This window comes from Oreochromis aureus, linkage group 3, assembly GCF_013358895.1.
Source record: "Oreochromis aureus strain Israel breed Guangdong linkage group 3, ZZ_aureus, whole genome shotgun sequence".
In the NCBI taxonomy this organism is placed as follows: domain Eukaryota; kingdom Metazoa; phylum Chordata; class Actinopteri; order Cichliformes; family Cichlidae; genus Oreochromis; species Oreochromis aureus.
Genome location: NC_052944.1, coordinates 47,752,495 through 47,767,968, shown reverse-complemented (window position 1 = coordinate 47,767,968; position 15,474 = coordinate 47,752,495). Strand labels below are relative to the sequence as shown.

The following is a 15,474-nucleotide window of genomic DNA, read 5'->3' as shown; positions in this document are numbered from 1 at the left end:
CGAAAACGCAGACTTTCTAAAACGATGACGTATTTTAGTCATGTGATGCAGTCATGTGACCAAATAAACAAAGATAGCGGAGTGCATTATACAGCGGTTGTTTTGATTGCTCTCAATTTTGACAGCCCTAAAAAAGATGAATATGAGTTTGTACATGCTCCAGATAGCTTTTCTTCAAATTCTTTAATTCTCACTCGGTTTTGCGCATGCGCAGGACTGGAACATACGCGTTTTCATCCGTTTCAATGTGGACGCACAACTCTGTGAAAACGACTGAAAACGCTAGTGTGGACGTGGAGCGTTTTCAGATGAAAACGCAGTTTTCAAATCTATCCGGCCTAGTGTGGATGTAGCCTAAGAGAACTTTCTTACCACAAGGTTCAGTGACCTTATCATACACTCATTCAAAGTGCTTTAATTCTATGCCCAGGGACTTTGAACCAAATGCTTACAATGGCTGCAGCATGGGCTTGTCAGTGATGATTCAGTGGAGTTTGGAGAAACCAGGGATTAAACCATGGACCTTCTCAGCTACGTTTTAGATTAGTTACACCTTTTGACAAATGCAGTATTGGCTGTATACCTCAGTAACTGTGACAGGTTTGTTTAGTGACAAAATACATTTGTAAACACAGTTTATACACAACACAAGGGTAAAACCACCCTGAAATACAATATCAGAAACTGTATTTTGACCTAGCTTTCTCAAAATGCTAATATGTTCGCTGCTTTTTAGCTGATACTAGCTAATGCATTAGCAATATTTTTAGCCCTGATAGCATACATATAGAGCCAGTCAGTTGTGAAATTTTCTTTCTCCTTCCAGAGTTTCAGTAAAAGTAACTATTGTTTGAAATTCATTAGCTCCAAAACCAACAGGACTTTCACCTGTGACAGCACAGCAATGCAGATACCCCAGTGCATGCGTATAAATGCAGATATTGTCGTCTACTGCAGCGTAGGCTCCACAGGGATGACTATGAAATGAGCTTCAAGGATAAAACTGTGGCCAGTCAGTCAGTTGCTGAAAGAGATATTCTGACACCTCTTGCCCAGATCGCTTCTTCATTAGTTTTAAACAAGCAGGGTCTCCAGAGGTCCTTTCAGGTTCTGTTGAGCTGATAAACCTTTGGTCCCAGACAAAATGGAGTTTGGCTGTCACAAAAGTGGCTGTAAATGTTCACGATCTTCCACAGATTATTTAAGCCAGCCGAGCACATTAATAGATTCCATAGACAAAAGCACACACTAGTACACTTTCTCGGAAGGATCAGCAAGAGCACACACTCTTATGTTCTTCAGAATAAAATATTCTTGGCTAAATCTTTCTATCTCCAACATAATTAGAAGAATAAAGCTACAGTCTGTGTAGGAAGTTAACAGAGAAGAATAGGGAGACATACACCTTTTGGTGGATGCTGTTTAGTATGTTTTCTGCATGCATGTGTAAATATAACACAGTATATTGTTACGACTGTTATCGTGATTTTATCTGATATGCAAATCTGAGTGTGCAGGTGCCTCTCCGGATCGTACCGATTGGCTAATGACCAGGAGGCAGCATTTAAGAAGACACCGCCATGGACGGCCAGGTATCCATCCTCGGCCCATCCCAACTGGCAACTGTGTGTTCCCTGTCTAGTAATGTCTGTTTAATGCAGGAGTATGTGGGGGTGGACTGCCTTTTTGTTTGATTAGTTTTCTCCTGTTTTTGTTAGGGAGGTAAGTCAGTGTCGTTTGGTTTAATTATTTTGAATAGGTAATTTTGATTTATCCTTGAGATAGGCTCCCTTTGTTTGTTATTTTGGCCTTAGGTCCACCCCGAAGTTATAATTCCTCCCTTCCTTTGTTTTAAATTGACACATTGTAAATAAATCACCATCAAACCGGATTAATTGTTTGATGTGCTGCTTGGGGTTAGATGGGGATGGATCACCCTTATGTTATGGTCTGGCCACCACTAGACGGGCCATAACATAATCGAGAGTGACAGGAGGGCTGTAGGTCCAGCTCTGTAACTGTGTGTGTAGATTAAGTTTTACAGGCTGATTTTAACATGTTTTTTTTGCATCTGTCGTCAAAAGAGACTTCACTGCTGATCACTAACATCCATATTAAATTGTTAAGTCATGTGAATGCACTCAAAAATAAAAAAAGTATATTTTCAGTATCATACACTTTTCATTTCTTTATTCGGCTCCTGGAGTTTGAGGGTAAATGCTGGTTTTTAAATTAGGGTTGATTGATGGTTAAAAACAGCACAAAGTGTCTGCGGTCTGCTGGCAGTGGTTTTATTGGTTTATTTTACGACTACTCCTTCCAAATGATGTGACAGAAGAGCCATCTGTCCAGAAAAAGATGGGTCAGTGAAACTAATGAGCTGCCAATACGGCCCATTTGGTCAGAGAACAAATACAAGGATTTATTCTAAAGCGCTTCTGGCCTCAGAGGACGAAGCACTCGTTAGAGCTGTTAAGACTTCATTAAAGAAGTAAGAGAAACACATTCCAGGTACTTCTCCTAACAGCTAGTAGGCTATCGGTGTGTAGAAAATAGTCTCTGCTCAAAATGTGGCAGTGTGTTACAAAGAGAAAGCCTTTTTGTGTTTAATTTCCAATACTTCTTTAATAAAACAAAACACAAAATCAGACACATACATATCCCACTCATTGTTTTCTCCCCACAATAAATTACAGTGAAAAAACAACCACACTGCAAACAGACTGAACAGAGATTCACTGTAAGCTGGACGACATAAGAAATGACATTTGTGCTGTAAAGGCTTCAGAATTAAATTGAATGTGGTAACATTCTCAGTCAGAGACGCCAAAACGTTCATACAGTATTTTCAACACTATGTTAACATCTTTTTGAAAGGGTAACAATCATGTGAAAGGAGGCTGGAGGCTTTACAGAGTCTTAGGTGGAACAGAAGCTAATTTCTGCTACTGGAAAAGAAAAGAAATTGCCATCCATAGCTTAAAGTTTTGAATTTCTAAATCAAACATCATTGAATTATTAGGTAGAAACTTTGAGATAACTTAAAATTTCAACTTTGCTCCATCAGGCAATTTTTTTTCTTTGATTCCTGCAAGATTACATAGGTGGAGGAGACCAAAACTAGAGATAAAAGAACTTGGAGTCACATGGCAGAAACGAGCTTTACTCCCAGTGAATATTCATGTTGTCTGCTGTTAAATCAAGCAACACTTTCCTTACCATTTTTAATGACACCAACTTGGATTGTGTCACTTTTGTGAAAACAACTTTAGAAGTTGTTTGTACTGTTCTCAGCTGGCTTAAAAATAGGTATTGCAGGTTTTTGGTCCATCACTTGAATTCACTTTAATAATATAGGATAAAAATACCATGCTATTGATTCATTGTGGGATATTTCCCATTAATGTTTTTATTGCGGCTCCATGGGCTATGTTCGTATCCTCGGTGTCAGAGATAAGGGTAAGGGAGAAGTAACAGAAATGCCAGTGATTAAACGAGGAGGTATGTTCTCCTGGATATTCTTTTTTCCAGTGTAAGGTTAGGTACACATAATCACTACAGATTGAAAAAAAAAAAACTGCAATGTGGGACTGAAACTGAATACCATCTGGTCACTGCTCGCTGGCATCAGAGGTAAATCCTGCTCTGCAGAAAGCCCCAATATAAACAGTGCAAAAATTCAATACTGGATTTGACTGGTAAAGTGGCACTATGGTGAAAACCAATGGGCATCTGTAGTGACGTACCGACAAAGCACACTAGGATCACTACCTCGTGATGCTACTATCTCTAATTCAGAATTAGGAAAGATAGTGAAGGTAATTTTAACATGCTAGCGCTACTTTAAGCTACAACAGATACAGAGTTAGCTGTGCACAGAGCTACTGTAAGGCCCTCCAGACTTTCCTCTGAGGCTTGATGGGGTTGTGCTATTATGTAGCGTGAAAGCCCTTAAAGAAAAATGGAAGTCAGAGTTGGCATATTTTACCAGAAGGATGTAAGGCTAAGTTGTTAAAGCAAAGAACAAATTAGAAAAATACTACCAAAGTTCCCCTGAGCAAATTCATGCCCTTTTTCCTCATTGGTGTGTTTCAGTTTGGTCCACAGAATGATATTCGTAGGGATGGACTAGAACAAGGTTTTGTGAACATCATGTGCTGCTGTTCTAACTAAGATAACTCATTCCCTGTCATACCTCTGAAGAAGGTAAAGCAGCTCAAGACCTCATGTCACAAAATTTTGTTATGCAATTCTAGATTCTAGATGTCTAAAATCTAATATTGTATTTTACAGTTCTAGCTCTAGAGCCCGGCACTCCAGAATGTGACAGAAGTCTAGCCCTGGAGTTCTAGATTTTCCTTCCCAAAAAACATTTACGTGTTTAAACAGGATTTTAGTTGCTTTAATATACAGAGACTGGCAGCTTTACCCATTTCTGCCTTTTTTGTGCTTTGTTACTATTTAACAGGATCCCTACTGAGAGCCCAAAGCTCTCCTTGTTGGTCCGAGATATAAATGCCCTTGTGGATGACAGATTTGATTAGAATCTGAGGGAAGCAGCGAATAATGTGGCCTGGAATTACACTGAGACAGCCATAAAAAAAAGTGAAGCAAGCCATTGAATATTTAAAGAAAAAAAATAAAATTTGGGCTGTAAACTTGGACTCACTACCCCAGTATTAATGTCGACTTGGAGGTCCTAACATCCTCCACTCAACTATACCACCACAGGACTCCTTCTAAGACAAACAGCATTTTAGAAAGTGTCAAAAATCCAATCGGCTATTAAGATACTGTATATTGAATGTCAGATCCAGCATATACTGAAGATAAATGTAACAAACACTGACACTTTCAGGCAGCGACAGCTAGTGGGAAGGAAGAAAAATGTTGAAAACAGCAGAAAAGAGAAAAGACTGGTCCAAATACCTTAACCCTTCTGGTTCCAAAATCCATAGAAAAATATAACTCGCACTTAGTTTAAGTATAAAACAACATATATGTTAGAAACAGGAGTCTGTCCTTATCGTAGAAAGAAAAAATATTGAGGCAAGCGGTTCCTCTCGTTCACTCCGCCCGTCTGAGGTCTTCGTTGATTGGTAGCAATAAGGCACGTGTGACTACTGCAATCCTCCACCATAGTCCCCTTTGTATGAGACACCAGTAACCCCACAAAAGCTTTCATTTTATCCTCGTCAGATGGGCTGCAGCGCTGACAGCTTCACTGCCTGAACAGAGACAAGAGGCATCAGAAAGAAAAGACTCAGAAAAGAAAAAACATTAGACAAAAGACAAGTCATTTAACAGGACAAAGAACAGTCTGGAGTTATTTAACAACCAACAACGTGAAGCTAATTACACATTTTCCCCATCCTGGCAGCACGGACATAACAGGCAGCTGAAGTTTGTACAAGCACAATGTTCAACTGCTCTCCAGTAACGTTTAGAGAGAAACCCGCCCTCAAAACAGAGATTAAGTGAAGTGAAAAGGTCGACATCCCACCACCACCAACACAACATCAGTTTGACAGAAGAGGGCGCTGTTGCAGCCAGAGCGCAGAATTAAAACAGAATTATCTGAAGAATGTGCAAAAAACATTATCTATCTGATTAGAAGTATGGCATACCAAAGTGTTCAATATGAAATATGTGAAAAAAAGAACATAAAATGGAATAATATGAATATAATGGAGTTTAATAGAGCCCATTCTTATGGAAGTAGCACAAACAAAATCCAAGCCAAATATATAAAATTTTGTTTAAAAAATTATTATTATTAATTATTAAATAAATGTCAAAAGTCAGAAATTTGAAATAACAGCCAAGATATTAATTCATGAATTTAAAATTCTTAGAACAGAATTCAAAAATATGAAAAACAGCTAAAAAAAAAAAAACCTCAACATTTTTTAAATGTAATTTTAAAAAGCCAACATTTTAAAAGAACTTCCCATTAATCCCTGCTTGACACTTAATTAAAAACAGTAAAGTGTTTTTGAATAAAAAAATAATTAAAAACATAATTGTATTTGTATTTGAATTTGATTTTCAACCAACTGCATTTATCAGTTTAATGATAACGGCAAAATTTCAAGCTAAAAGAGTTAAAATTGTATGAAAGGAAAACTAATTTTAAAAAAACCCAGAGTATTACTAAGAAAACAAATGTAAACAATATTCACAGTTCAACCACAGTTGAATTATAATAAAATTAAATTAATAATAAATAAAATAAAATTGTATTATTATTATTGTTTTTTTCATGTACTTTATATTGAACACTTTGGGCTTCCATATTTTAAATGAAAAGGAAACCCCATTTTTTAAAATATTATGTACAGAAAATAATTGAATTTGCTCGTCCGTCCATTCGTACTCACTCGGGGCAGACAGAAGTGTTGGCACGTGGCCCTATCGCAACAACAGACTAGACTGTAGGAGAGGAGACAAGGTGTAAAGATTAGTGCTGGCATGGAGCTGCCATGTTGTGGAGCAGGAGGGAGGTTATGAGTGTTAGTTTTAACACCGTCCTCACAGTGCACGTGTGCGTGTATATGTGTGTGTGTACCTTCTGCCGGCTGGTCATCCAGCTGCGGATGGTGGGCACCAGGACGGAGCCAAGCAGGATCTGAGCCGGATGGTAGATCAGGAGAGGGACTGAGATCAGAGAGAGCTGCTCGTAGCCTTCAAACACGATCTTCAACATGGGGATACCTGTGATTAAATAAATAAGGAAGACCTCATGGACTTTAAGCTAACCCTCCATTTAAAATTAGACTTCAGAATGAGATGCAGGGCAGATGAGATAACTTTGTTCACTTCATGCCAGCTCCGACCCGGAGCTCACCACCGAGCTCAGCGCTTCAGAGGCCTCAGAAGCTCTTTCTAACTCCTTCAGATTTCTTTTTTACCCCCCTCTCCTCTCTTTACTTTCAAACTTAAAACTCCACTGAGCTCTCGGGAGACACCCAACACTTTATACAAGTTTTTGCACGCATGCAGGAGCTCTCTTCAAACACAACTTTGATGTGAAGTTTCTCTCTAACACAAAATCTGAGCGTCTAATCTGGATGTCAGACGCAGCGTGTTATTGTACTATATGCACCCACCCAGGGTGAGAGACTTGTGTGTGGAGCAGAACATGATGGCGACGGTGTCCGCGGGGCTGAACCTGGAGCCTGGCCTGCAGAGACAAACAGGAAGTTAAAACATGTCATCTGTCACCCTCCAGACAGTTTGCACTTCATGCCTGCAGGTGGTGACCTTTAACCCCAGTGCAAAACGCTTGAGCAGTTCTTATGGTTTTAGGGAGCCGATACATGGAATGTTTTTTTTGTTTTTTTAAATTTTCACATTAAGGGTTTAATACAACTAAAACCTGCAAGAAATAAATACTGAAAGCCACTTCATGCTACTAAATAAATTACATTTAAAAAAAATATATTTAGGAAAAGATTTCATTAAATTTCTGGGCAGAGCTATGTAAAAATAATAAATATAATAAAAACATAATGACAGGTTGAGAAGGAGGAAACTTACCTGGTGGAAAAGGCAAACGTTAGCAGCATGAAGCTGATCTGGATGGAGAAAACTGCAGAGAGCGAGAAAAAAATAGGAAATTTAACATCTTGTTTCATATTGAGCTAAAAACAACATTTAGATGGACTTTTAGCAGCTTTACTTTTTAAATTATGAAACATCTTATAACAATAATAACAACAATAAAAAAAAAAAAAAGTCCATTCATGACTCCAACAGTCCGTAGAGTGACCTCTGTGGTGGAACTTCCTTTAGTAACGGTTGATTTTACAAGTTTAGTATTGAGTTCTTTGATTGGCCCCCTTTTGGATTGACTTTCCAATAGCTTTTCTTCTACACTGCAGCTGCTTTGCAGCTGTTGTAGTCTTTGCTACGCATCTGTAAAAGAAGTTGTGGGAGTTTGTTCATTTGTGATTTATCATGGATTTTTATTCTAAATTAATAAAAATGTATGGATATTGAGGTGTATTAGTTCTATACATTGTCTCTGAAATTGTTCATGTTCAGAGCAGCTAGCCTGAGGGGTAAAATAAAACACCACACTGTCTGTGAGTGAATAGCTTTACATGTTAATAGTCTGTAAATACTGTTTCTATGCTTGTGTTCAGTCAAAACACTGTAAAGTGCTGTAGGTCCTCTGTTAAGACACAGCGACCCAAGTTTTTATAAAGCTCTCTTCTAGCTTTATTGTATCTTAATGTATTTGTGTCCCTATACTCAGCACTTTGTTCAGTGGTTACTGTTTTTTTTTTCCTTTTTTGAAAGTGCTTTACAAATAAAGTTAGCTTGGCTAGTTCCCAAGGTAAAACTTAGGATTACACCACATTAATGTTTATTTGGATGAGAGCTGTAGAGTTTTTTTATGGTCATTTGGCGCCCTCTAGTGGCTGATACAAACTAGAACAGTCAACTGGGAAATATTGACTACTGCTCTGTTTATTAATTTGTGATATTTTTATTTGTAAACCACACTGGGATTGTCAGATTGTAAATAAAGGGAACGTAAAGTCTTTTTGACATCTTTTACCAGATGCTTGCGGTGGCTGTAATCACTTAAACATTGAAAAGACTATGCTAAAGAAATCAGGTTCTGACGATTATACTGACTCCTGGTTGACAGTGAGCAACATGAGCTAACATCAATTTAGAAACTAAGCCTGCTTATCGCTAACCTCAATAAACGACCAGCTGTGAGCACAAACACAGAGTATAAAAACACTGGATGTGAATTCCAGGTCTGAAAGGTGGACTTCCTTAAGCCTGCATTATTTTTAATGACCAGCAGGGGGAGACTCCTCTGATTTCAGGAACACTGGCAAACCTGGCAAACTGCTAACTTAACCAAACACAATCATTAGGAGTTTTTTGGTGCAGCACCTTCTTTGCCACTGATTTTACCGAGAGCCAGAAACTTTTAGAAACCAATGCCAACCGATCAGGTGGTGCATGTTTCCCGAGCAACCAGAGGTTAAATCATCTCCATCAAGGCAAACAACTCTTGAACAATCTATTGAGATCAGTTGGTTCAGCTCAATGCATGTTTATGGGAAAACAGTCCTTATCTGCCTCCATCTATGTTCTTAGCAGACAGTTTCCTTGAAAACTATATGGGCTCATGGCTACGGGCCATAAAGAAAAGGAAGATTAGTCAGGACTTCAGTCATAAATCCAGTAGTCAGCTGTTTGAGGATCTGATCAGGATCTCTCCTGGATGCCTCACTTCGGAAACTGTACCTTGGTATATCAAGAACTCTCTGTAGAGATTATACATCTCATGTGGTTTAATTAAACCATGGGATCCTAGGAAGAACTGGAGAAGGAAGCCAAGGAAAGGGATATTTGGAGTGTGCTGCTTAGCCTGCTGCCACCACAACCCAACGTCATATTACAGTTTTGTTTTTGGGTGTTTTGATGCAGCAGCTTCCTAGCCACTGATTTTACCGAGAGCCAGAAACTAACGTCCAAGTGCACATTTCCCTAGCAACCAGAAGTTAAATCATGTTCAACATGGCAACAAATTCTTGAACAATCTATTGAGATCAGTTGGGTCAGCTCAACGCATGTTTGTGGGAAAACAGTCCTTATCTGCCTCTATCTATGTTCTTAGCAGTTTGCTTGACAACTTTATGGGCTCATGGCTACGGGCCATAAAGAAAAGGAAGATTCAGGACGATACCTGTGGTTGCAAACAGCCTTCCAGTGTTATAGAAGGCTGTGGGACAACAGCTCTCTGACCTCAGTAACACTTTCCTGATGAGCTCATATTCTCAGTCACTGGTTTCAGGTCACACTGAATATAACATGAAGCCCACTTGAATGTTTGGTTGTTCTCCGAGTAACAGAGGAGAAATGTATTCAGGAATGCTTAAAAAGTTAAACTTTACTCAGCTTTTCAGCACTAGCATGATTATTTTTAAGTACTTCCTCTGATAGTTTAGTTCAAATTTACAATTTACATTTGATTTCTATTAATCTGCCATTGATGACACGCAGAGGGTGTACTGACTGATAAGGCCGACCAGCAGCAGGCTGGTGGGGTCCAGCTCGATGCTGGGGTTACTGAAGGTTTCGCAGAAGGTGGTATAGATGATCATGAGGAGAACAGCGCTGCTGATGGCGCCGAACGGGGGCTTTTGCCTTTCCAAAAACTCCCTGAGGAATCTGCGACAAACCTGCGCACAGCCAAGGAAAACAGATGATTTAGCGTTCAGACAGGAAGTGCGTGTCTTTAGACCAAGCCCGCAGGACGTGCGCCGCTTCATACCTGCCCCAGGATCAGAGGCACCACCACCGTCATGAAGAGCTGAGAGAAGATTGAGGAGAAGGGAACGGAGGACGAGGAGCCAAGCTGGAGGAGGAAGAGGAAAATAAATAAATAAATAAAAGTATCAAAAGAAATACACAAATTATTGACCATATATATATATATTTTTAAAACTCAGGCCGACACAGCTTGGCTTGAATCATTAAAAAAAGAATTAATTGTGCTTCATTTCAGTTCTTTTATGATTAGTTCTGATTGTTTTATGACGTTGCATTTTGTTACTTTATGTCTGTTTCTGGTTGTTTTGTGTTATTCTGTTTGTATTTTTTTTGAATGAGTGTCATTTTGTTGTTGTTGTTTTTATTTACATCTCTTATTCATCCTGCGTCTATCGTTTTAGACCATTTATGGTCCTTTGTTCACATGCTTATTTGTCTCTCTATTGATATTAAAAACCGTCACCTTGGCTTGGTGTATAAATTAATTTGGCTTATTTTCTTTCTTTTAAAAGTAAGGAAAATAAAAACTCATCAGTTATTTTGTGAGTTATTTAATTATTTATTTGTACATCTTTTAAAGCTCTTTTGGTTCTAATTTTATTCTGATTTTCATTTTTATTGTTTTGTGACTGTGGTTGTGTTTAATGTCCTTGCAGTCATTTTAAATCTCTTTATGGTTGTTTTGTGTGATTATTTTCGCTCATTTATGACCTTTTAGATCTCTTTTTGTATTTAGTGATTTTACTTTACATACATACTTATTTAACTGGACATTAAACAGCAATTGGAAACAAAGTTTAAATGTATCTATTTTTTACTTTCTTCATATTTGGAGCAGGACTGGTTGTGGTTTGGTAAAGATGAAAAAATAAAGAATAAATAGTTGCTTGTAGCGTGTCTGTAATTTAAAACAGATCATTTTGCTTGTTTTATGTCTCAGTTTGGTGGCCGTGGGTCTGTTTATGGTTGTTTTATGTTCATGACCCGACCAGCACGTCCTTACAAATGTCTAAGTCTCGTAAGGCGTCATTTGGCAGGCGAGACTTACAAAGAGCAGCAGCAGCAGAGGAGTGACAACAATTCCCTGCAGGGAGAAAAAAGGAAAAGAGAAATCAGGATTACAGCTTTGACTCTTCGTTCATTACTGCAGGATCCCTTCATCACAGTCTCAATCCTCCAAGGAACGTGAAACAGAAAAAAAAACTGTCTTACCAAGAAGCTTCCAAAAGCAGAGTTGAAGATGGCGGCGGCCTGCACAAACACGCATTCAGTTTATCATTTTGGTGACACTGCAGGTTTAATCTGACCTGCTAATCTTTGTGTTTGTGTTACCTCGTTGCCTCCGACAGCCTTGGTGAGAATAACGGCAGAAGAGACTGGAGGGGGCATGCAGCTCACCGTCTGTAACCTAGGCAACCACAACATACACAGGGCGAAGAAGAAAGAGGAAGATGAGGATGAAACAGATCTGAGTCACTGCCTGCCTCCTCAGAGGAAATTGTGAGGATGGAGGAATGTTTTTCACTAATCGGGGGAAAAAAATATGCAATACGATGTCACACAAACAGGTCTGCACAGTGGGTGGGAGGGGCTTGTGTGAGAGTGAGATGACCATATTAGGAATACGTCCCCTTTATGCCTGAAGCATAAAGAGTTTAGAGCCGTCTGAAGCATGGGATTGCTTCCATAGAAAAAAGGGTTACAGATTTCATAAATCTATATTTTCTTTACAACTGATGATACAAAATGAACCAAATCATCTCTCTCCTAGGGCATCTCCTCCATCTTATGCGGGAGATAGTCCTGGGTCTACCTCTGAGTCTCCTCCTGGTAGAACCACCTGCTGGAAACACCTCAGGTGGGAGGCAGTCGTGTATATATAGTCGTATACTCCTCCATAAAAGTAAAGAAGGCCAGGAAAAGAAAGGAGAAGGAGACAGTTGAGGTGGCAGGATGGACCTGTCCTTATTGATAGAGCCACGGTACCGGATATTTACTCTGAAAGGTTTAAGTATTCTAGTAGAGACCTGAAATTTTACATGATTCTTGTTCATGATTCAACCATTCACAATTTAGAATTATGAATTAACCTAACTATAATAATGTTTGTTTGTTTTTTAAATTTGATGACTTCACATGGATGGACCTCGAAACCAAACTGTGAAAGAGACACACACACACACACACACACACAGGCGCGCGCACACACACGCGCACACACACACACACACACACACAGGTCCTACCCTCTGAGCAGCCATTGGTCGATGGCGGTAAGTGCGAGCACTTTGAGCAGCAGCCAAATGGCGAGTGGGAAGAAGATGAGGGTGAAGCACTGAACAAAGAGGTGGAGCCGCACGTGAAGCAGCGCGCTGGTCAGCTCCTGCACACAGAGATGGAGACTCTTCCAAACTGCACCTGAATGCAACACTGTATGTTTCATACCTGAGGACAGAATCAGGATGGGAGCAGCTCACCTCCGTTTTCAGCGACAGGCCGCTGTTGAAGAAGATGAGCGAGACGGCGATGTACGCTATGGTGACCTCTGGCTTTAAAGGACCTGACAGAGAGAAACAGATTAAACTTTAAAATGTGACATAGTCTTGATCATATATTCTATTTATAGTTTGTTATTATTATCATTATCATTATTATTAATATTAAAATTTTATTGTGGTTGTTATCATTATGTTTGAACAAAGTTTTTGCAACATCTCCTAATCTGTAATGTGCGAATAGAGGTAAAGATCTTCTAATGGCATCTGATGCAGTTTCACCTCAGTGCTTTGTGAGGTTGACGTAATGGTTTAATAGGATCTAGCTTTCAGTTGGTGTCTCTGGTTGAGCTCTTGAGTTGTTTTCCTCTTATTTATCTGTAAGGACCTTCTCTGTTAGGGTGTGCAAATTTTCCTCTTATATTGCTTGTATTACCTTTGGGGTTCCACAAAGTTCCATCCCGGGTCCATTGTTATTTTCCTTTTACATCCTTCTTTTAGCTAGCATTTAATCTTTTTATGCCATTTGTTATCATTTCTAGATAACCAGCTGAAGGCAACTTAACTGATCATCCCGGATTACTGACTGACTCTCCAATAATTACCTTGTTTTAAACTTCATATAAAACTGAAACAAAGACTGATCGCACCAAAACTTATGTCTCTAACCCAGCTACGTTATCCATACACGCAAGTTTACCAAAGATGAGAGGCACATGTCTACTAGCCGAAACAAGACTAACGTGCAACTGTTTTCAACACAACAGGAGCAAGTTAAAAAAAAAAAGAAAAGAAAAAAAGCTACACCTGTGCAGATGTCATACCTCCAAAGCATCAACCTTGCTGTCCAAATGTGCTCCAAAATTCAACATGCGAATGGCCGGAAAATACTTAAGACTTCTAAATGTGTAATGTCACAGTGACTTTGACCATCTTTTATATACAGTCAATGGTACCACTGATTAAAGTAAGAGACCAGCAATTATAAGCAAGAAAACCCACTGATGAAGCCGGGGTTTACGAGAAGCGCCTAAAGGCACCACTCCGAGAGCAACGTCTTATCTAATCTACAGGAAAAATAAGCAGAGGGGTTATCAGCTCCGATGGCGGCTGATTTGTAGTTATCACGACTTCCGCTTTTTCCACACTCAGTTTACTGGGAGTAATTAAAAGATACCGATAACGTGCTCGTGGACGCGCACACAAGAGCGCGGAGCGGAGCACGGACGGAGGGTTGACATTACCTACCTACTGAATGCAACGTGTCACTATAGCGGCACTCCAGGTACGGACACGGACATAGACACACAGAGACACACACACAAAAACAAGGAACCACTTTGTGACGTAGAGCCTGGCTGTCCCAGGGCCAGTAACGCTCTGAAACCGCCACATTCCACTGAAAAAAAATCCTTAAATTTACACTTTGTTAAAGTCTAACAAAGCCTCCATTCATTACACCACTGCGTTATACATAAGTAAAACCAACAGCATTTACACTTTGTTTCGGCTTAGGTCATATTCACAGAATAATACAACTTTAAGCAGATAGTCAACATTTTGTCTTCAAATTTCGGGGAAACAGCGCTAAATAAAGTCTGGAAGTTGATAATTTATGAAAGATCAAATGTTACCAGGTAAATTGGCCCTGAGCCGATTTCTTTTGTGATTCCTAACGATTGACTTAAGGTGTTAAGTCTTTACGTGAAAGATCACCTGTGGCCCTGAGAAAAAAGTAAAAGGACTTGAAACTCTTTCAAAGCCTGGCAGTAAAGTGCCGCAAACTGATCACTTAATAACCTGAATATTTGTTAATTTTGCGTCGTTCAAAGCGTGAACACATTTTAAAGCAACACCAGTGAACTTCAGTGATGAACTTCCGACCCTCTCACCTCCTTTCACTCCGATGCTGGGCTGCAGCTTGGCCGATAAGATGACCAGCACGATCCCGATGATGAACCACTCCTTTCGTATCCTCGCCAGGAGGCCCATGTTTCAGCTCGCCGGTGGTCCACCGGCTCTCCCCGCCTGCCCCCCACGGTCACAGGCAGCCGGGACAGAAGTTCCCACAACTCCAGTGCTTCTTCTCCGGAGCTTTTACTGTCACAAAACACAGGCAGAATAAGCCGAGGCTGCTTCCGGACACATGGGCCCAAACTGACCGTAATGACCAGACTAGAGGCGCAGCGACTAAATCATTACCGTAACACCACTAAAAGCAGCACATCACGTGTGTAACGATCGGAATCAGGATCATAACATATAATAATCCCTGAGGAAATTACGTGTGCTCCAAGACAATAACAATAACAGACTGAACTAATTCAATAATACAACATATTACAAAGTTTACAAAATATGAGCTCTAATATATACAAATTGCTCAATTATAAATAACAAGAATATTACAGAATATACTTTATATTTCTAATTGAGTAATTAAGTTGGTAACTAAATAAGTAAAATTTTCAAAGATAAAAATCACAAAGTGCTTCACAATAAACCAGAAATATCATTAAAATATTAATATAAAACAATGAAAAATTAATTAAAAGCTTGTTTCTATAGAAATGCCTTTAGGTGCTTTTTAAAAGAGTGAATCAAGTCTTAATTAACAATTTAATTAATAAATAAATGATGTAAATACATACTGTATGTATTTACATACATACAGTAT

At 39.3% G+C, this 15,474-nt stretch overlaps 1 protein-coding gene across 2 annotated transcripts; it reads right to left on the bottom strand.

The window, feature by feature from the left end:
* Positions 1–2,565: 2,565 nt before the first annotated feature.
* On the bottom strand, positions 2,566–14,959 carry slc10a7 (solute carrier family 10 member 7). 2 transcript variants are annotated; one of them, XM_031750504.2, is made up of 13 exons: positions 14,690–14,959; positions 12,780–12,862; positions 12,549–12,685; positions 11,635–11,710; positions 11,515–11,553; positions 11,351–11,386; positions 10,304–10,387; positions 10,046–10,211; positions 7,540–7,591; positions 7,110–7,183; positions 6,569–6,714; positions 6,381–6,432; positions 2,566–5,228 (listed from the first exon to the last, which is right to left on the bottom strand). In XM_031750504.2, the coding sequence occupies exons 1-12, from the start codon at positions 14,787–14,789 to the stop codon at positions 6,412–6,414; spliced, it is 1,014 nt and encodes a 337-aa protein (XP_031606364.1). In that variant the 5' UTR covers positions 14,790–14,959; the 3' UTR covers positions 2,566–5,228; positions 6,381–6,411. The 2 variants fall into 2 exon arrangements, with proteins under 2 accessions (XP_031606364.1, XP_031606363.1); XM_031750503.2 differs by lacking the exon at positions 6,381–6,432 and having other exon boundaries at positions 2,568–5,228.
* Positions 14,960–15,474: the final 515 nt, after the last annotated feature.

Bases quoted from the DNA above. Each gene is read 5' to 3' on its own strand.
- slc10a7 (XM_031750503.2), bottom strand. From the start codon at position 14,789: ATGGGCCTCCTGGCGAGGATACGAAAGGAGTGGTTCATCATCGGGATC. The intron at 10,388-11,350 runs GTAAGTCTCGCC...TTCCTCCTCCAG, and splicing joins CTCTGCTGCTGCTGCTCTTT to CTTGGCTCCTCGTCCTCCGT. The intron at 10,212-10,303 runs GTATGAAGCGGC...GGCTGTGCGCAG, and splicing joins TGCCTCTGATCCTGGGGCAG to GTTTGTCGCAGATTCCTCAG.